Source organism: Equus quagga, chromosome 6 (assembly GCF_021613505.1).
Source record: "Equus quagga isolate Etosha38 chromosome 6, UCLA_HA_Equagga_1.0, whole genome shotgun sequence".
Lineage (NCBI taxonomy): Eukaryota > Metazoa > Chordata > Mammalia > Perissodactyla > Equidae > Equus > Equus quagga.
This window is the reverse complement of record NC_060272.1, coordinates 86,245,614-86,265,826: the sequence shown is the minus strand read 5'-3', so window position 1 is coordinate 86,265,826 and position 20,213 is coordinate 86,245,614. Positions and strand designations below refer to the sequence as shown.

The 20,213-nt window shown below is 48.1% G+C and overlaps 1 protein-coding gene and 1 long non-coding RNA gene across 2 annotated transcripts; one reads left to right on the top strand and one right to left on the bottom strand.

Moving 5' to 3' along the window:
* Positions 1 to 5,794: 5,794 nt before the first annotated feature.
* Positions 5,795 to 8,176, bottom strand: GAS1 (growth arrest specific 1). The gene has a single exon (XM_046664828.1). It carries the CDS (start codon positions 8,174 to 8,176, stop codon positions 7,133 to 7,135), a length of 1,044 nt encoding a protein of 347 aa, XP_046520784.1. The 3' UTR covers positions 5,795 to 7,132.
* A 977-nt stretch (positions 8,177 to 9,153) lies between these two features.
* On the top strand, positions 9,154 to 19,254 carry LOC124241212 (uncharacterized). Its single transcript, XR_006889145.1, has 2 exons — positions 9,154 to 10,309; positions 18,633 to 19,254. It is a non-coding gene; the product is annotated as an uncharacterized LOC124241212 (long non-coding RNA).
* The last annotated feature ends 959 nt before the right edge of the window (positions 19,255 to 20,213 follow it).

Here is a 20,213-nt window from a genome sequence, read left to right as displayed (position 1 = left end):
AAAGTAGTGATGATAATAAAAATAACAAAATGCTATTGTACTGATGAAATGGTGTAGTACATATTACGTACTCAGCACTGTGCATGGCACATAATAATCATTCAATAAAGTTAACTATCATTATTTATTATTACTCCTATTATTGTAATACAGTGGTATAATTTGGGGAATTTTTATTTTCTTAGAGTTAGTTGTGATTATAATTATGATTACTACTATTGTTGTAAGAAAAATATTTTGGTCACTTATATTTTCGTAGAAATCTAGTGAATTCATCCTGCTTTTTTTTTTTTTCTTGCTGAGGAAGATTAGCCCTGAGCTAACATCTGTGCCAGTCTTCCTCTATTGTTTTGTATGTGGCACACCACCATAGTATGGCTAGTAAGTGGAGTAGGTTCTCGCCCAGGATCCAAAGCCACTGAAGCAGAGCACGTGGATCTTTAACCGCTCTGCCACAGGCCCAGGCACCATTTTGCTTTTTAAGATTTACTCATGGCATTGGTCTCTTAGGCATTTTAGTACTCTGATGTCCATGACCAGAAACTTTATTATTCCTTGCTCCTGCAGTTCCTCAGACCTCTCTGACCTTCTCGTATCCTTTCTGGGATTTCCTTTTCCGGGAGCTCCCTCCTCTGCCCACTGCACTTCTTCTTCTGCTCTTTGTGTATGTCATTCTCAGAGTTTTAAGTGTGACCACTATACAAGCCTGATTTCAGCCCCAAGCTCCAGCCCTGGAATTGGCTTCCTGCAGTGCACTGCCCACTGGATGTTCCTGTCTCCTCAAACATAGCGTGCCCTCCAACCCTTCTTCCACTAGGACCGAAGATGACATCCTGCACCAATTTTCTGAGCCAGAAACCCAGCAGTCCTATTGGCCGCCCCCTCTCGGAACACTCCATATTTGACCAATCACAGTGTCCTGAACGCGCCTTCTCCCGGCACTGCCACCATTCTGTTCTAGTTCAGTCCCTGGCCTTTGTCCGCTGACCTGGCAGCAGCCTCCTAACTGTTCTCCAGCCCCTGGTCCTCACGCCTCAAAACCATCGTGTCCTCTGTTCAAGAAGGGGAACCTCTGGAGCTTTCAGCTGAGAATCCCCAGAGGTTTCCTGTCACGTACCCTGTGCAGAGTAAAGCCAATGCCTAGCCTGACACTCAAGGCTTCTGCCACCCGGGATTAACCCTTCTTTCAAGCCCCATCCTTGCTACTTCCTACTTTATGCTTTGGTAGTCAGAAGTGGTCACACACACCATGCTGTTCCATCCGTCCATGCCTTAGGACATGTTGTTCCCTCTGACGGAAATGTCTTCCCCACCTTTCTCCTTGCTAACTCCCATTCCTGTCTTTAGACGTGGCTTCAGTGTCGCCTTCTCCAAGAAGCTTTCCTTAAATCTAACGTTGGGCTAAACCATCCAGTCAGCCTCCTCTGTGCTCACCATTTGATGTTGAAAGTATCCATCCTGACGGCCAGCTTGTCCCGGGATAAGACTGCGTCTTACTTGTCTGGCCGCATACACTTGACCCCCGGACAGATGCCTGTGGAAGCAGAGGGGCTCTTCTCCTCCACCCCCTCCTCCTCTGTTCAAGATTACAGACCTGAGTTGCAGTCATCATAAAAGCTTACTTCGATGTTTGCTACAGAAGGATGCTCCAAATAGGTGTAACTATCTGACAGGTAAGAGGTGACAGGATTACAACTGAAGGTTAGATGGCTGACATTTTCATTAAAGACCTGTCTATGAGAAAGGCCTCAAGTCTCACTGAACTGTTCTTTACTTTGGTGCTTAGAAACATCTGATTAGTAATAAAATACACAATAAGATTTAGTTATAAGATGTTACTCCATTCTGGTATGCAAGAGCGCACAAATATCCTATAGAACTTATAAAATTTAAACATAGAAATCAATTTGTAAGAATACATACTGATAACCAGAGTACATGGAGGTGTCCATAAAACCTGGAAACCGGTAAGATTTGATTTTTCGTACAGATTGAAGGTGTCCTTGATGAGATTGTGTGCATTCACCTGTCTGCAGACTTTAGGATGCACTCCGCTTGCTTAAGGAGAGCATGGCAAAGCTGCTCATCTCAACACCACTGAGAATAACTGAGTCTTTGATCCATTTTATAAAATTGAATTTGCAGTGCTACGAAATCACTAAAATATAGTTTTGACAAACGCCATGTCAAAAAATGTAGCCCTTGGCTTTTATTCTAGAAGCCAAGCTCTGGAAATGAGGGAAGGAGACACTGTGCACCTCAGCAGCCTCTCTTGCTCCTGCGGCGTGCACATTGCACAGTGTTCGGAGGTAGCCCTCCAAAACATCCGCTGCAAGCTTCCTCGGAAAGCAGATCTTTCCCACATCTTTCCCTGCAGTTCCTCTTTAAGAGGTGTCAGCATGGCTGAAAGAATGAAGTGGCTGTACATTGTCTGGCAGCGCTATTGTGTGCTTGACATTTCCATAACAAAAGTGCCACTCGACTTCTCCCCGATTAATGCAGCTCGAGGGCTCTTGTCGTCCTTAATAAAACATTGTTGAAATCATTTATTTAGAGCCCCTGGTTACTAGTGGGAGAATGACCATCTTTGTGCCAAAATATAGTGTATACAGTCCACTATTTTGTAGTAGATCATTCTGTTATTTAAGAAATTGATTAAATGGATGCCTTAGAAGGTATTTATGCTAATAGCATGTTACTTATGTCATTCAGATAGTGAAGGGTGAACTTTCTCAACTGTCCAGCAGAGGCAATTCCTCAAACAGAATACAGTAACATCCAACTTCACTTAACTCACAGGCTGGGAGATTCACCGGAAACCCAGCCCTCCCAGAACTACTCTCGGGCCACAGGCATTTGGAACACGATGCTCCCCAACGACCTGGCATTGAGTAGCTGGGAGAAATCCTGTCAACTGACAGCGTTTCTGACGTTCCTTGGTGTAAGAGGTCAAAAAACAAACCATGTATGCTTTTCTTTTTACAGGTTCGAAAAGGGATACGTGAGTTTATGTTTGAGAACTTCCACAGTTGAGCCCAGGAAGCTAATAATGCAAACCCAAAATTTAAAGTAGAAAGATTTTCAATGCGGAGTTCGATGCCTCTGAAAGTTTTCATGGTGTTTTCCCCCTTTTTAGTCTATACTACACAGCATGGCTGGGATGGAATGGGGGTGCGAACGCAGCTAATCCATTCAGTGCCATTCCTCTTGACTCTAAAAAGGAGAGACTACTGGTTCTGAGATGTGTCTTCACTCACACGGCCCCCAGTGGGAGAGCCGCAGTGCCCCCGGATGTGCCAGAGTGTGGCGGCCCCTTCAGTTTGCAGCAGTTGGCGCTAGGAGCTGCTCCCTTACTTTTGGACGTCTGTAGGAGCCCTGCCCACAGGCAGGCATATCCTGCTGCTTAGTACAAGAATTTAGTTCCCTCCAGCCATATTTCCACTTTACATGCATGTATTGCTTGCGTACATTGCTATATATTGTTAAAAACAAACAGAGACCTTACGTTATGCCTATTGTGGTCATATACAAAAGCGTGGCTGTGTGCTTGGGCAAGCAGCGAAGCCTGGGCCTCCCTCTATTTACTGTATGGTCACTGTCAGCTCAATGAACTGCCTCCCTGCTCTCCACCATTGTCCCACACTCCCTTAAACCTTTGTCACCGAAGTGCCTCCAAAGACAAATAAACTGTCACTGAGAATGCAAACCTGGTAACTGGGGAAATGGGAACAGCCACGAGGACACATGATTTTACGTGAAATCCAGAAGGAGTAGCCCTCAGCCCGGAAGACTGCTGTCAGAAGAGGGGCGCTTCCTGGAGAATGCCCAGGAAAAGCCCAAGGCCTCTCCTCTGTCAGTAACGGTACTTCCAAGCATTCTCCATGAGACATTTGAGACGGCCAAATGTCCAAAATTCCAGCAGGCTCCCCAGAGAGCAGGAGATATTACAGATGTTAACATCTGTAAAAATCCTTTCTGCCTAGGAGCAGATGGCAACACACAACCCCACAGCCCACAGCCGAAGGTCCTAACATCTCAGTAACCTGTTCTGGAATCCGCTAGGTGTGTAGAGGGGTGAGGGGGCTCCTGGGCTGCAGTGTAGGACTGTTTAAATTAAAATGGACCACTGATCAATGTTCACTTTCTGCCAGGAAGAAAGCCTGAAGCCTCGTGTCCCCTCTCCCCAAGAGTGAGCTGTGTTGATTTATTCCAGGCAGATGCTTTTGACAAGACCCTGTAAAATCAAGTCCTGAGTTTATTGTAGCAGTTAATTATCAGGCCTTTTCTAGTGCTAATGCCTTTTACTTCTTACTGGAGAAAACTGGGTCTTTTACTGGGACAAAGACAACTTTTAGTTAAGAATGTGTTAAAATAACATGAGATGGAGATGATTTAAATATATTTAAGGACAAACCAGGAGCATTGCTAACTCGTGGCTTTGTAAAGAAAGCTGATTTCATTTACAAGTCTCTTGGAAAACGCTTTGTCCCCTTCCCAAAGAAACAAGGCTTTCAGCTTTGTTTTAACAATATGTTTACTCAACCATTCAGGTGACGGGATTCCAGCCACGCACCACTCTCCTAGGCTCGGCTGACACTACAACTGTCTCAGACTTTCTGATGCTGTGCATATACCAATCCTGGTTTTCCATCCAACAAGTGCCTTGAATCCCTCCATAAAAGCTGAGAATAGAGCGAGTTAGAGGCCAAAGAAACCTGGAAAGTAGGGGGTGGGAATGGTGGGAGGAAGCTGGAAGGGGGCACAGCTTCGTTAATTACTTCAGGCACCCGCGCAATCTGGTTACGTTTTCTCAGCACATGTTAATATCATATAAAGAGACACGAGATCTTGCTAATCTGTCGACCCCTCAGACAAAGTTTATTTGTGGTGACTTTTAAACTCCTGACTTGCCTTCCAATCACCGAGTTTAAAATGAAAAGCTTTAAATAAACACCAGGAATAGAAGATAAATAAACTTTTTTTCCCCCTTGCAAGTGCCTAGCTTGGCGAGGTTCAGACTCAAATCCCCAGAGGACAGAGCGCTCTCTTTTGTGTTAATGTTTAAAAGATTTTCCAATGCCGGAGTTTATTCCTACTGCAAACATTTCTATTTACAAGGTCAAGTGTATCAGCACTCGACACAGCTTAAGAGTGTAATTATTTATCTAAGGGCGTTTGAGTGTAGATCAGTAGCTCTGGCAGGAGCCCAGCCTCCAGCCCACTGCTAAACAACTCCTCACAACAATATTGCAAGTTCTGGTAATTGTTCCTCTCCCCAGTGTGTTTACTTTTGCCCGCCTGAATGTTTTGTAACAAAATTTTGTACTTTTTCACCCAAAGTGTGAAAATGACTTTGAAGTACTGAGTCTCGCAGGTTTCCTAAGACCTATTGGTAACAGATGTTATTGGCATGTTTGATTGTATGAGAACATTTAGGAGCCAGAGGACAGTCACTCCCTGGGGGTGGAGGGGTGGGGGAGGGGGGGTCCAGCAGTAAAGGAGGAGGGGAAAGAGATGTCTGGGTTACCCCCAAATCACGTAAAGACACTATTTTTCGAGTTCTCTGCACAAACGTAAAAACCAATGGAGGCCAATTACATCTTTTTAGCTGCCTCATTTACAGATGTCTAATTGTTCATTAAATTAAAGGCAGAAATAATAGCCCTCATTTCTCGTCTTATACTGTATTTTAATTTCAGTTGATGGTTGATAGATTCCCAGTGGCCCCTCCACCCCCCTCCTCATCCATTATTGGGTTAACCACAATGTAACTCTGGAAAGAAACTACACCATATTCATTATTTAAAACTCTTTACTGATGTACACATTTTAATAGAACAAATTAAAAAAATACACAAAGCCATAGTTATTTAAAACATAAGACTTTTTTTTAAATGATGTCTATAAAAATACAATGTTTAAGGCAGTTTGGAAATGCATTTATACATTTCTACAATGTCCATAAATTCTCTTGAAAATAAGAATGTTAACTCCAAATCTATAAAATACACTGTACACTTTCAGACTGGTCTGGATGGAGCACATGTCACAGTGGACTGTGGGGCTGGCTCCCTGGTGGCAGACAGACTCTATACATTTCAGGGAGGAAAGGTGGAACATGGATGCAGATTTAAAATTTTTAATTTCTTTTTAAAAATAAATTATTTCTGCAGCATACAATTTATAAAAATTCTATATACAAAGTACAGCAACTGGTTACAAATCCCAGTTTTAATCCACTTTATCTAAGAAGTACCAGGGCTTAGCACCCCGATAAAAGCAGAACATATGTTCTCCGTATGTTTGTGCATACAACTTCTTGATGTAAAGAACAAAAATGACAACAAAACAAACATCATAAAGAGACTTTCATAGATGGCAGTGCAGAGCTCTTTTAAATAAAAAGTTGCATTGTTCAACACCACTGGCAACTCTTTCGACCAGCATTTTTTGACCCTTAATCCTAAATGTGCTAAGAGATCAGAGTGGTGGCAACGGAATTAAGGTCAAGGGCTCAAAGTTATCCCAAACTAATTCAGGAATATTAACCCCTTCCCATCCCTCCCCCCTAAACGAGAACTGTGGGCGCTGATACCAAGAGTGAACGAATGCATCGGTAACTGGGACTTTTCTGTCTACTTACGATTGCAATGTCCTCACTGGCCACAATAAAGTCGATACAGGCACTTTCCCTCCCGCCCCCACAGGAAAAATGCTAACAAACAGACAGCCCCTTTGCAAATAGAAATCCTCCTTCCATCCCCCTGCTCCAAGCCCAGTCGCTTGAAACTTGTTAAGGCCCCACTGGTCAGCATCCTCTCTTTGGAGTCCAGGACTATGGTGCTGTCCCCCTAACACCCGCTTCACCCCTGGAGTCCTGAACTCTAGCTAGGCCGGTTTCTGCACGGCAGACGAGGTGGGAGTTTCTGGAACCCGGAATGGGGGCAGGGGAGAATGTCCAAGAAGTCATGCTCGGGAGACGAGACGCGGGAAGCGCCAAGAGTCACGGCGAGGAGACCCGCTAGGCAAAGTCGAAAGCGTTTTGGAAAGTATCCCCAACCATTCCCTCTGTCCCCAAGCCACAGGTGTCCTGGCGCGGGCCCTCCTGCAGCGAACGGCGGGGGCGCGAGGGCTAAAAGGGCAGCGGGAGCAGCAGCAGCAAGATGGAGGCGAGGGGGGTCCAGGCGCCTCGGGGCGCCGAGCGGCCGCCGCCGCCGCTCCCGCGCCCCGGCCCGTAGGGCAGGTCCCCGCGGCCGCCCGCCGCAGCAGCGCCGCCGCCCGGGCGCGGCGGGTGCGGGACGCCGTCGTCGTCGTCCAGCGGCTGCTCTCCGCCCGCGCCTCCCGCGCGCTGCTCGTCGTCGTAGTCCTCGTCGTAGTAGTCGTCCAGGCCCCCGTCCGAGCCGCTGCTGCCCGGGCCATTGCCCAGCTCGGCGCCGAAGCACAGGCGGGCCATGTTCTCCTTGACCGACTCGCAGATGGGCCGCTCCAGGCCATCGCACACGCAGTCGTTGAGCAGTGCCGCCTTGGGCACAGCCAGCATGTCCTCGATGACGGTGCGGCACTCGTCGGTGCAGCGCAGCCCGTTGAAGAGCTTGCCGCAGTAGGTCAGGTAGCGGCTGAGCGCCAGGTTGCAGCGGCTGTCGCGATCGCAGCGCCGCCGGGCCTCGGTGCAGCCCATGACCCCGCCCGCGCCCGGGCCGCCCGCGCCGCCGCCGCTCGTCCGGGGCAGGCACGGCTCAATGGCGCGCTTGGTGGACTTGCAGTTTTCATCCTGCGCGCAGTCACAGTCCTCCAGGGCGGGCCCGCGGCGCGTGTGGTTGAGTTGAATAAGGGCCGAGATGCAGTGGCTCGGGCAGCGCCAGCGCGAGGAGAAGGAAGCGGCCGAGGCCGGGAAGGCGGCGGCGGCGGCGGCGGCGGCCCCCGGCGCGTCGCCCCCTCCGCGCTGCGCCAGCACCGGCGCGCACGCCTCGGCGTACTGGTTGTAGGCGTAGCTGCACTCCGGCTCCCCCTGGCACTGCAGCAGCGCCTGCCAGCAGATGAGGCGGCGGCCGTGCGCCAGCCCCGAGCCCCGCGGCGCCGAGCCCAGCAGCTGCAGCAGCGCCATCAGGCACAGCCAGGCGCCCGGCACGGTCCCCCCGCGGGCCCCGCTGCCGCCGCCCAGCAGCCCTGCCACCATCGCGGGCAGCGGCGGCCGCCGGGCGAGGAGGGGAAAGGAGATGAGGCGCGGGCAGCGGCGGACGCGGAGCCGGCGGAAAAGTTTGCCCCAGTCCTGCCAACCTCTTGCATGAGTGTTTTCATAAATCCATGCGCGCCGCTTGCTGGTGCCCCGCTGCTTGCAGAAGGTCGGGTCTCGCTCGGGCTGCGGCTGCTTCCTCGAAAGGCACAGCCGCGAAGAGCCCCTCCGGTCGGCCCCTGGCGGTGGCGGGAGGCGCTCACTGCCGCCCCGGGGGGCTGCGGGCCGCGGGGCCGCGGCGGGGCTGCAGGACCGCGCGGCGCCGCGGGTGCATTTTCCGTTGTGCGGCCGCGGCGGCTCCTTCCTCCCGGGCTCAGCGCCGCGCCGCCGCCGCCGCCGCCGCCGCGGGCTCTCGCATCGCGCCGCTTCCTGGCTGGGTCTGTGCGCTGCCCGCCTTCCCGCGGCCCGGCCGCCCGCGTCCCCTCCCCCTCCGCCCGCGGCGACCCCGGTCTCCACCGAGCTCCGGGGAGCCCTTTCCGGGCGGCGCGGGGAGAACCAGAAACTCGGCGCGGCCGGAGAGCGGCTCCCGGGCTTCCCTCGGCGGCGGCTTCTCGGGTGACAAGGAGCCCGGGGAGCGGATCCGCTGAGCCCGGCCGCGGACTCGCTCGCAGCGAGGCTTTAAATACAAAAGTGGGCCGGGAGCCCCCGCGTGGTGCCGCGGTGCCCCCTCATTATGCATGCATGGAAAAGCAAACAAACAAAAACATTAGCAACGCTCCTCCGGCTCGCCGAGCCCCGGCCCCGCGCGCTCCGAGCCGGCCCGCTTTCTCCTTTCTCCACTCTCTTTCGCCCTTTGCTCGGCCCCCTTTCCCGGCTTTTCGAGATGCTATTGGTTCTGGCTGTTGTTGTTGAAACTTTTTTTTTTTTTTTTTTTACGAGCCGCTGGAGTGGGGTTGCGGAGTGGGGGAGGGTGGGGAGGGTGGTGGGCAGCTCACATTCAGGCATTCAGGGCTTGAAAGGAGCGGCTTAAGGAGCCTGACAGAGGCCCGGGAGCTCCTCCTACTCTTAAGGAGGCTCGGATAGGGAGCCCCTGCTCGCGCACAGAACCAGCGGGCAGGCCTCAGGGGCAGCTGTTTGCATCCGGCTCGGTCATGGGCCTTTTTGTTTGGTTCTTTTTCCTTTTTTCCTTTTTGTGGAAATTTTATTAATTCTCCCTGGTCCCCATCTGTGCCGTCGATTGGGTTCAGAATTTAGCTTGTTTTTCGAGCTCCCCATCTTTGAGTCCTGAGCATCCTAGGGGGGAGAGAGAAATCAGAGGATTTAATGTGGGACTTTGAAACTTAAAAAAAACCCACAAAACCCAAAAGCACACAAGAAAGAGGCACACACTTTAGTTAGGGGGATGCTGATGAGATATTTACAACCTAGCCCCCCAAGTGCCCGGGTCCCAATTTGCTGATCTGGCAGGTATGGTCCTTGAGCCAGCATCCTCGTCGATTGCAAGAAATCCAATCAACCAAATTAATTTTTTAGGAATATACATTTCTAACATGGACAGTGATGAAAAAATAATAGCATTAAAAATCTTTAGGAATGTTGAGCAGTACCATCTGGCCGCAGTCACAACATAAAAGAGGAGCTAAGTTGGCACGCACCGAGGTTTCTATTAAAGTGTAAGTTTCCGTCCGTCGCCGGCTCTGAGGGGAGCCGCTGGGCACAGCAGCCTCTGCAGCCCCGGCGCGGGAGTCGGCGAGCTACCTTAACTGCGGCGCAACGCAGCCTTCCACCGCCAGAGGCAGCGGGCGTCTGCGGCCTGTCAAAAACTGGCGCTTTTTTCCTCCCCTTTCCGTGGAGAGACTATCAACTCCATCTGTCACAAAAATTAAGGCTAAATCTCCTCTCCCGAAGCAGAGGGAGCCGGGGCTCCAGTGAGCGCAGAATCGGGCGGTCTGCCTCTGCCCGGAGGCCAAGTGAATTTGAAATGGCAAAAGTCAGATCCCAGCCGCAGCCCATGCGGAGTGAGCAGGCTGCGGGATAGTCTGCTCCAGAGCCGGCTGCTGCGTCCCCCAGGCGCGGGCTCTGCACCTCTGCCACCGCCAAAACAAGCGAAAGAGACCTTGAAAGGACCAGGTTGAGGTAAGGAGACCATGCTGTTCTGACTTGCGTCGTAGAAAACATACAAACAATAATATTAATCCATTTTTTTAAAAAAATTAGAAAGGCTGCAACTGTGTGGCCCATTTCCCAGGCTCTGGGTTTTGCCTTTGTTCCGAGCTGTAATCTCAGTCCTGCCAGGAGGGCTTGGACAAGCCACACTCCTCCTCTGTCACTCAGATCCTTCACATGTAAGGTTCAAGGCCAGATTAGACACTTGAACAAGTCCTTTCATCTTTAGTGCTCTGTGATTTCAGACTCATAAGAACAAGGTCAACATTCGGCTGTGTCTGTAAGCCAGTGTTTGCTGAGTTCCTTTAGAATGGTGGGCCTCACACCTCATGAGCATGAGACTTGCCTGGTGGCCTTGTTAAAACCCAGATCGCTGGCCCGCTCCTGGAGTTCCTGATGTGGTAGGACTGGTGGGGCCCAAGAATCTGCATTTCTAACAAGTTCTCAGGGGATGCTGCTGCTGCTGCTGCTTGTCTGGGGACCATACTTTGAGAACCACTGCTCTGGAGGTCCATGCCTTTTTGTCGTTGTTGTTTGTAAAACCTGCCCATCCTGGCCTTGAGACAGCTCTCAGTGAGCTGTACGGGGCTCGACAGCTTGTCTGCTTGGAGGATACCTTGGTCCGGCAGTCTCACGGTGTCACAGGCCTGTGGGGCTATCAGCTGCCTGATAGACCACGCCTGAGAAAGAAGCTACCAGGAGATGGGAGCAAGAAGGCCCCCCGCCCCTGTGAGCCCCAGAGACCGTGAGGACCACTGTGCCTCACGTCTGGGTTTCCATTCATAGCCACCAGACCTCCCTCCTAGCCCAGACACTAGTCCCCGGTCACTCCGTATATCACTTAAACTGAGTTGATTCCTTTTACAAGTCTGTCTCCCACCCCTTCCCTCTTCCCGCCCTCCCCCCGCCCCCAAATCCCCACTTCCATGGGGGAGCTTTCACTCTGTTCTCCGAAAAATCTTCCCCATCCTCCACCTGCTTTCAGAGCTGGATCTTCACCTTTTTGCTCCAACTAAAACCTGGCTGGAATCTACAGAATGGGAGAAAATATTTGCAAACCACATATCCGATAAGGGATTCATATCCAAAATATATAAGGAACTCATACAATTCAATAGCAAAAAAAAAAATCTGATTAAAAAATGGACAAAGGACTTGAGTGGACAGTTTTTCATAGAAGACATACAAATGGGCAACAGGTACATGAAAAGGTGCTCAGCATCAGGAGGGAAATGCAAATCAAAACCACAATGAAATATCACTTCATACCTGTTACAATGGCTATTATCAAAAAGACAAGAAATAACAAATGTTGGCAAGGATGTGGAGAAAAGGGAACCCTTGTGCACTGTTGATCGGAATGTAAATTGGTGCAGCCACTATGGAATACAGTATGAAGAGTCCTCAAAAATTAAACATAGAAGTACCATGTGATCTAGCAACCCCACTTCTGGGTATAAATCCAAAGAAGATGAAATCAGTATCCCGAAGAGATCTCCACATTCCTGTGTTCATTACAGCATCATTCACAATAGTCAAGACATGGAAACAACCTAAGTGATCAAGGGACAAGGAATGGATAAAGAACATATGATATATGTACACAATGGAATATTATTCAGCCGTAAAAAAGAAGGAAATCCTACCATTTGTGACGTCATACATGGCCCTCAAGGGCATTATGCCAAGTGAAGTAAGTCAGAGAAAGACAAATACTGTATGATGTCACTTACGTATGGAATCTAAAAAAGCCAAATTCATAGAAACAAAGAGTAGAAGGGTGGTTTCCAGAGGCTGGAGGGTGGGGGCAACGGGGAGATGTTGGCCGAAAGGCGCAGACTTTCAGCACAGGTAACAGTGCTGTGTCGTGTACTTGAAAGCTGCTGTGAGAGTGGGGCTTTAATGTTCTCACCATGACAACAAAATGGAAAGTATGTGAACAGAGGATGTGTTAACTAACCTTATTGGTAAATGTCTATGTATATGTTTATCAAATTGTCACATTATACACTTTAAACTTGTGCATTGTTATATATCAATTATATCTCAATAAAGCTGGAACCAACAACCACCCCCCAGCTGGCCCTTGTAGGCACAGCCTCCGCTTGAGCCCTGACAATTCCTTGGCTGATTTTCCTTCATGACCCACGACTCACCAGACCTTGAAGTCAGGTACACAGGCTTGTTGTTCCTCCTTTGTTCCCACTTCCAAACTATTTTCTTCCTCCGCCCTCGAAATCTCTAGCTTCCTTCAACAGTGTGCTGTCAGCTCCTCCAACAGCTACCTACTGACTTTCCCTCTACCTAGCCCTTCCCAGCCAGGAGTGTTCACGGGAACCACAGAAGACAGAAAAGGAGTTGAGTGGCTCTTTCCTCAGTCCTCCCAAGGATGACACATAACCTCTCAGGACACAGAGGAGAGAAGTTAGTCTATCACATACAGTGAAGGCTGTGTCAGTCAAGAAGTGTCTGCATGAGACAGACGAAAGATTTCTTACAGAGAGGAGACCTTCCCCAGCTGTGGGAGTGGGCGGCAGGCGGTGCAGTCTGTTGCTTCTGCAGCTGGTATCCAGCCCAAATTCACTGTGGGTCGGTCAGATAGACAGTTGCGAAGGAAACCTGGGATAAATTGGAAGCTGTGAGGAAAACTGGAACCAGAGGGGGTGAACTGGCACTGGCGTCTCCCTCATCGCTTCCAACCTCCATGCCACAGGGGATGACCTCCCAGGAGGCCGGGCCCTTCCCTGTGGAGCTGACATGCTCTTTGTCCAGGACGGAGGAGCTGAAGTAGGAGAGCTGGAGGCAGCTGAGGAAGCTGAGGTCCAGTGCTGGCCCATCCCAGCCAAGGAGAGCTTCAAGTCAGCACGCAGGGTGTAATTGCCACAGGCTCGGGCCTCCACCACCTTCACAGGATAAACATAATGTGGCTGCTGCTTCGCTTCCGACACTCCCATGGAGCTGCACAGGGATTGGGATTCTGGGAAACAGAGTTGCATCTCAGCTCAGTTGATGTAGTACTGGGCCGCCACAGACTTCAGGCGTCATTCCCTCGGGCATGCACTCCTCACGGTCTCAGCCTCTGACTTGCTGTGTTTCCCTCCAGACTACTCTTACCGTTCATGACAACCTCGGCCTCTTAGCTCCTTGACTTCCTCACATTCACCCGACTCTCACTCGTACCCTAGACCAAGGTACTAACAGAACCACATCCCTCGAAAGGCTCTAGTTCGGAATCTCTAATTGGAGCGTCGTTTCACTGACCGACACCTCCTGTCTTTCCATTCCCCTCTCTCGGAGACGTCACCTCTCACCTACGCAGGCCCTGGCCTTTGTGATTACTTCTCCCTCTGCCGCCTCAGCTCCCTGAGAGCTTAAAGAATATGGAATAGTTCTGAAGGTTTTACACGTGGAATGATATTCCCAGAGCGTCGAGTGGTTCGATGAAAGAATGACAGAGTCAAAGATGGGTACTACTTACCCCTGCTGCGTCAGCAGTATGGCAGACAGGAAGCAGTAGTAGGAGGGCTCTGCCCTTCGGGGCCTTAGCAGTGTGTCAGCTGACCACTGGGGGACTTTGAGGAGGTCCCCACTGAGCAGAAGTTTCAAGTCATAGGCACCCACTCACCTGTTCTGTTTATTTATTTTTGTTTTTATAACCAGTGAATATGAATACTTTGTGGCAGACACCCAGTGGAAACCAAGCAACATCTACTCTAGAATTCTATATTCTACCTCATGTCCTGAATGTCCACCCCATTCTTCTGCTTTCTTAAGAGGAATGAATTCTTGGGAACAAAGTAGAAGGATGGGAATCGCATGAGGAAGGGAAGCAGATTGGTGCACAGTAAAGTTGGGTCACTCCCACAACTGAAGATCTGGGACTTTCCCCTGAACCCCATCTTTCCTTGTATCTCCCTCAAGGACCATCTCCACACCCTTGAGTCTCATTAATTCCTTTTAAGAAAATGTCTCTCATATCCAACCTTCCTGTCTTCTCATTGCCCTGGTTTCTTTGAGGTTTTCACGATTGCTGACCACTAGGTATTTCCCACCTCTTTCTCCAAACCAGAGGTTCTTAACCAGGCAAACATCTCAGAGTCCCTTGGGAGACTCTTTCAAAGTCTATGTACCTGCACCAACTCCATGACACTTGAATGCCTCCCCAGGGGCCCAGGAGTGTGTATTTTGAAAAAAATTACAAGGGTATATTTCTGCTTAAATAGTGGTTCCTAGACTTTAGGATTTCATAGATTAGTTCATTTTTTAAAAAATTGGAATATCTTTGAAAAAAGATACCAACTTTTAAATTGTGTCAAATATTAACAAACAAAAATCCTTACTACCATCTATTAACACTAGTATTTTATTAAGTAAAGGGGATTTTAAACCCAAGAGACAGGGAGGGAATGACTGGAGAACAGACGCCTTTAAATTGAATACATCTAGATTTTTAAAGAACTTAATACATTGTCTTATTGTTTTGTCTCATTTCAACGTAAACTTACTACATAAGAGAAACTTTGTCAGAAAGTTTTGCATCCTCAGATGGCATTCTGGAATCCCCACTCTAAAGTAATTATCCACGTTGCTGCTAACATACCTCTGACCAAATCGCTACTCCAAATAAAATTGTACAGGGACTCTTCAGGCAAGCGCCCAAAGTCCTTACCATCATCACAAGAGGTAACCGTTTGGAAGACCAATGCCAAATACTTCCCCCCGTCTATTCCTGCCTGTGCCCTCAAACACACATACATGAACACACATACACGTGCTCTCACATGCATGCACTCACACACATGTATACATACATGCGTGTGCATATATGTTCACACATGCACACAAGTATCTGCAAACTGGCATTTCTCTTCTGAGTGTTCATCATGGCACCTCCATCCTCTCTTTCATCTGGGGCATTTAGCATGTTGGTCTCTTTATGGGACTATGGAGAGGGTCTCTCCGTAGCCCCCCCATTCCCCAGATAATGCATGTAATGTCATCACCCCTCTCTATGTGCATATCCTCTCTGTAATGTCGGTCAGCAGCTCACCTCCCAGCTTTCTCCTCGTGTGTGGTTGGGTCTCAGGGTCAGATGGGCCAATGACTGAGTGGTAAGGCAGTTTTGGGGGCCACCAGCACAGGTGCAGACACCATAAGCGTAAGATACATCAGCGTTTCAAAATAACAGCACTCTAAGACCAAAATAAATTTATTTTAGAGACCCAAATACAGGAAATGTAGCCACATAATCTACACTAATAAATTAAAAGAGAAAAAGATATGATCATATCAAACAATGCTGAAAAGACATACAATAAAATCAGTAGCCATTCTTAATAAAAACCCCAGATAAAGGAGGAATAAGTAGAAACTAATTATATAAAACATACCAACCAGAAACCCACAGCAAATATGTTAAACTACAAAATGCTAGAGCCATTTGAATTAAAATTGGAGATAAGACAGGAATAGTCAATAGCGTTAGTATTTAATATTTCTTTAGAAATTTTAACAACTGTAATAAGACCCACAAATGCAATGATAGACATAAAAATTGGAAAAGAAGATATAAAACTCTCTCTTTTAGCAAACACGGCCAACATCACTGTGCTCGTCACTATTTTCAGTTCTCACCTTTTCTTGGCCACACAGAAGACTACCCCACTCCCTTGCAGGTGGGCAGGGCTAGCTGCAGCCGACAGGCTGAGACTGGAGGTGACTGCTAAGACAAGGCATGTGTACCCTCCAGTCCTCTCTTTCTGTAAGTGCTGGACCTGGAAGGCTCCAGCTGTCACGGGCGTGGGAGGGAGGGCAGCCGGGATGCAAAGCCGACACTTGGAGCAGAGGTGCCCGGCGCCCACATCAGTTTTGCATAACTGAAAGAAAATTCTACTGTGATAAACCCCTGAGATTTTAAAGTTATTTGTCACAAGAGCATAACTTGGCCCATCCCTAACTGAAACAGCTAACGGTATGATGCGTGCTTAGAAAACCCAAGAGGCACTTGATAAAAAATTACTAAATTTAATGAGAAAATTTGGCAAAGTGCCTGTATACTATATGAATATAAAAATAGCTTTTCTGTACTCTAGACATAAGCACTGAGAGAGGAAAAATGGAAAAACACTTCATGTATAATTGTGACAAAAGATATAAAATATTTAGAAATAAATTTTACAAGGAAGACTTTGGATCTATATGAATAAAGCTATAAAATATTATTCTGAGAACTAAAATAAGATCTGGATACATAGAAAAGGATACTTATAATAAAATGTTAATTCTCCCAAATAATATATAAATTTGGTGCAATTCCAGTTCAAATCCCAACAGGTTTTTTTCTTGGAATTGGATGAAATTATATTAAAATTCATATGGAAAAATTAATGACTAAAAATTCTTAAGAAAACTATAAAACTGAAATGAGAGGTCAGAGCATATGATGCAGCCTTAATAATTAAACCAATCTGGTACTGATTAAACCATAATCTTTGTCATATACTAACGTCACAAAGATTATGGTTTAGTCAGTGGGAAAAGTATGGTCTCCTAAGTAAAAGATGCTGGCAAAACTGGCCGTCCATCTGGAAGGAAATGTGAAAGTAAATTCCAGATTAAAACTTAAATATAGGGGCTGGCCCCGTGGCCGAGTGGTTAAGTTCGCGCACTCCGCTGCAGGCAGCCCAGTGTTTCGTTGGTTCGAATCCTGGGCGCAGACATGACACTGCTCATCAGACCACGCTGAGGCAGCGTCCCACATGCCACAACTAGAAGAACCCACAACGAAGAATATACAACTATGTACTGGGGGGCTTTTGGGAGAAAAAGGAAATAATAAAATCTTTAAAAAAAAAAACTTAAATATAAAAAAGTAAGATAATGAAAATTAAATAAGAAAATCTAAGCTATGACATATAACCTAGAACTTATAACCAAGACTGAAAAATCAGAGGATGCAGAAGAAAAGGATAAATATTTGACTCTATAAAAAATTAAGAGGTTGCATGTGGAAAAGATACCAGAGACAAAGTCAATAAAGAGACACATCACAGATCTGGAAAAAATATTTATAAAGTAGATGACAAAAGACTAATTTTTTTAATAAGCAAAAAGCTCCTATAAAAATAAGAAAAAGATAGTCTAAGAGAAAATGAGGGAAAGATGTAAATAGACAATTCATAGAAGTGTAAATCCAGATATCAACAAACAAGTGAAAAAACGTTTACATTAACTAGTAGTCAGTGAAAGGAAGTTAGGAAACACTGAGCTATCACTTCAACCCCCACTAGACTGGACCAACGAAGTTGCGACAGCACTGTGACAGCTGGGTCTCCGAAGGATGCCTTCACACGTTGCTGGCGGAAATGTGAATGCTTTCTGGAAGGCCATCTAGCTACACCTTTAAAATGTGAAATACATACACCATTTGTCCCAGCCCACTCCTGAGAATTCTTCCAATAACAATACCAAAAAAAAAAAAAAAAATCTGGTAAGAAAAGACGCTGCATATATTGCAATCTCCATAGAAATAATTACTTTTTTCCCCAAAAGTTCTGGACAAAGTGCTGGAACCTCATTTGGTGTGGGTGGTACACGCGCGTACCTTAGGCCTGAGAGAGAGGTTTGAAAACCAAGGGTGCCATGGGAAGAGAGGGCGCCGTGCACCCGGCTCGCCAGCCTGCTCCGCGGGGGGCCGGTGAACGTGGGAGCAAGCTTCCGGATGCTTTCATAGCAATTGAGAAGAGTAACGTAACGTCTACTGCATGTCATGATAAAAGCTGGGGCTCCTACTTTGTAGGCATCATTTAATTTGGACACACGGGGTGCAGTGTCTTTTCCTCGCTGCAGATGGTGACCGTTCCAAGCGGAAAGCCCGGAGAGGCACCGCGGCGCGGAGCAGGTGGCGCTAGTGCAGCCCCGGGATGCGCCGCGGGCCTGACACGGCTGCAGCGGGTGCTCACCAAGGGACGCCCTGCCCTCCACCCTCACTAGAGAGAGCCGGTAATTTTGCCGTCTTCGAGTTGGGGATACGGCTGTCCCACCACGTGGCCTGTTCGCGGCCGCGATGAGGAGGCGAGGGCCCGCTGTGCGCACCGTTGGGGGCAGAGCAGCCTCGGCCGCAGGGGCGCTGGTGGCTCAGGTCACCGTGCAGGGCAGGTCTCCGTTTTTATTTTCACTTCTTTTACAGCAGTATCTGTCTGTGACCGACGGAACAACAATCCGGCCTTTCACCACCGGTAGCTGGAGCAGCTCTGTGCTGTATATTGATTCTAGTTATTTTCTTTCATTTCAGAGGCAAGTAAGTTGTTAGATGCGGGAACTTAAGGACTCGTCACCGTGTGAAGACTGATGCAGATGTAAAGAAAACCTCCTGATTCTTCAAAGAACGTCGTTAAGAACTCCAAGATGCAGAAGGGCAGCACGACCCAGCTTTCTCCGCCGCCCTCGGAGCAGACAGAGCAGCTGTCCTCGAAGGGGCGGGACTCGATCGAGATCCCGGCTGGGTGTCAGCATGGGAACAACCGGAGGAAACCCGGCCAAAGCAGCAGGCTCTCCCGTCCTCTGCAAACTCGACGTTCATACCTTCCGAAGACGCGATATTCGTGGCACAGAGGGTTAAAGCCCTAACAGCCCAGTGGAGTCCGGCGAGGCACAGGCCGCGCCGCGGGTGGGCGGGACCGGTTTGTACCCTGATGTTTCCAAGACGCGCCTCGTCCGCGTTTGGACGGACAGCGGACGTTCTCCAGGGACGGCGGGCTCTCCAACGGGCGGTGGAGAATCTTTCAAAGCCATGCCAGGCCTTGTTTTAAAATCGTGTTTTTCACTATTGAAATAAGGAATAAACTTTTTCATAACTGCTTCATAATTCTGGACAAACTGTTCTCTAAATAAAAATAGCATAATTTGTAAAGACATCAATTGTCTTAAAAAGTTGCTTTTTTACCTCGTGAGGATCTATATGAACACAATAAGCTTCCAAAAAAATTGTCAACAACAAAAATACCTATCAACAGGCAAGTATAATTTGTGGCTAATGCTCCTCAAACAATTTGGGGGAAAACATTAGAATTGCTTATAGTTGTCATAAAGTATCCTGGAGAGAAAAATCTGTGATCTTAGATTGATAAAGATTACAAGCCAAGGGGCCAGGCTGGTGGCCCAGTGGTTAAGTGCGCACTTTCCGCTTGCACAGCCTGGGGTTCCCCGGTTCAGATCCCGGTGCGGACATGGCACCGCTTGGCAAGCCATGCTGTGGCAGGCGTCCCACATATAAAGTAGAGGCAGATGGGCACGGATGTTAGCTCGGGGCCCGTCCTCCTCAGCAAAATGAGGAGGATTGGCAGCAGTTAGCTCAGGGCTGATCTTCCTCATAAAAAAAAAAAAAAAAAAAGAAAAGATTACAAGCCAAGGGCCACTCTGTGGTGGACTGGTTAAGTTCGCACGCTCAGCTTTGGTGGCCCAGGGTTTCCCTGGTTCAGATCCTGGGCGCAGACATGGCTCATCAGGCCACGCTGAGGCAGCGTCCCACGGAGCACAACTAGAAGGACCCACAACCAAGGTATACAACTATGTATTGGGGGGCTTTGGGGAGAAGAAGAAGAAAAAAAGAAAGAAAGAAAATTGGCAACAGATGTTAGCTCAGATGCCAATCTTTAAAAAAGAAAAAGCTATCTAATTCTTTTTAATGAAATCAATATTGCAGGACTTTATCAAATACATCACTGATGAGTTCACACTCTTCCTACACTTTAAATCTGCTTTCACGTTTACCTGCTCGTTTTTCACTGAATTTGCTTCAGTCGAAGCCAACACATTATCTATGGAGTACCTGCTGTGTGTTCCAGGAAGCAGGAGGATTTTTTGTCTTCCAACT

What these genes read in the sequence shown, in the direction of transcription:
- GAS1 (XM_046664828.1), bottom strand. Translation starts at nt 8,176, where the DNA reads ATGGTGGCAGGGCTGCTGGGCGGCGGCAGCGGGGCCCGCGGGGGGACC.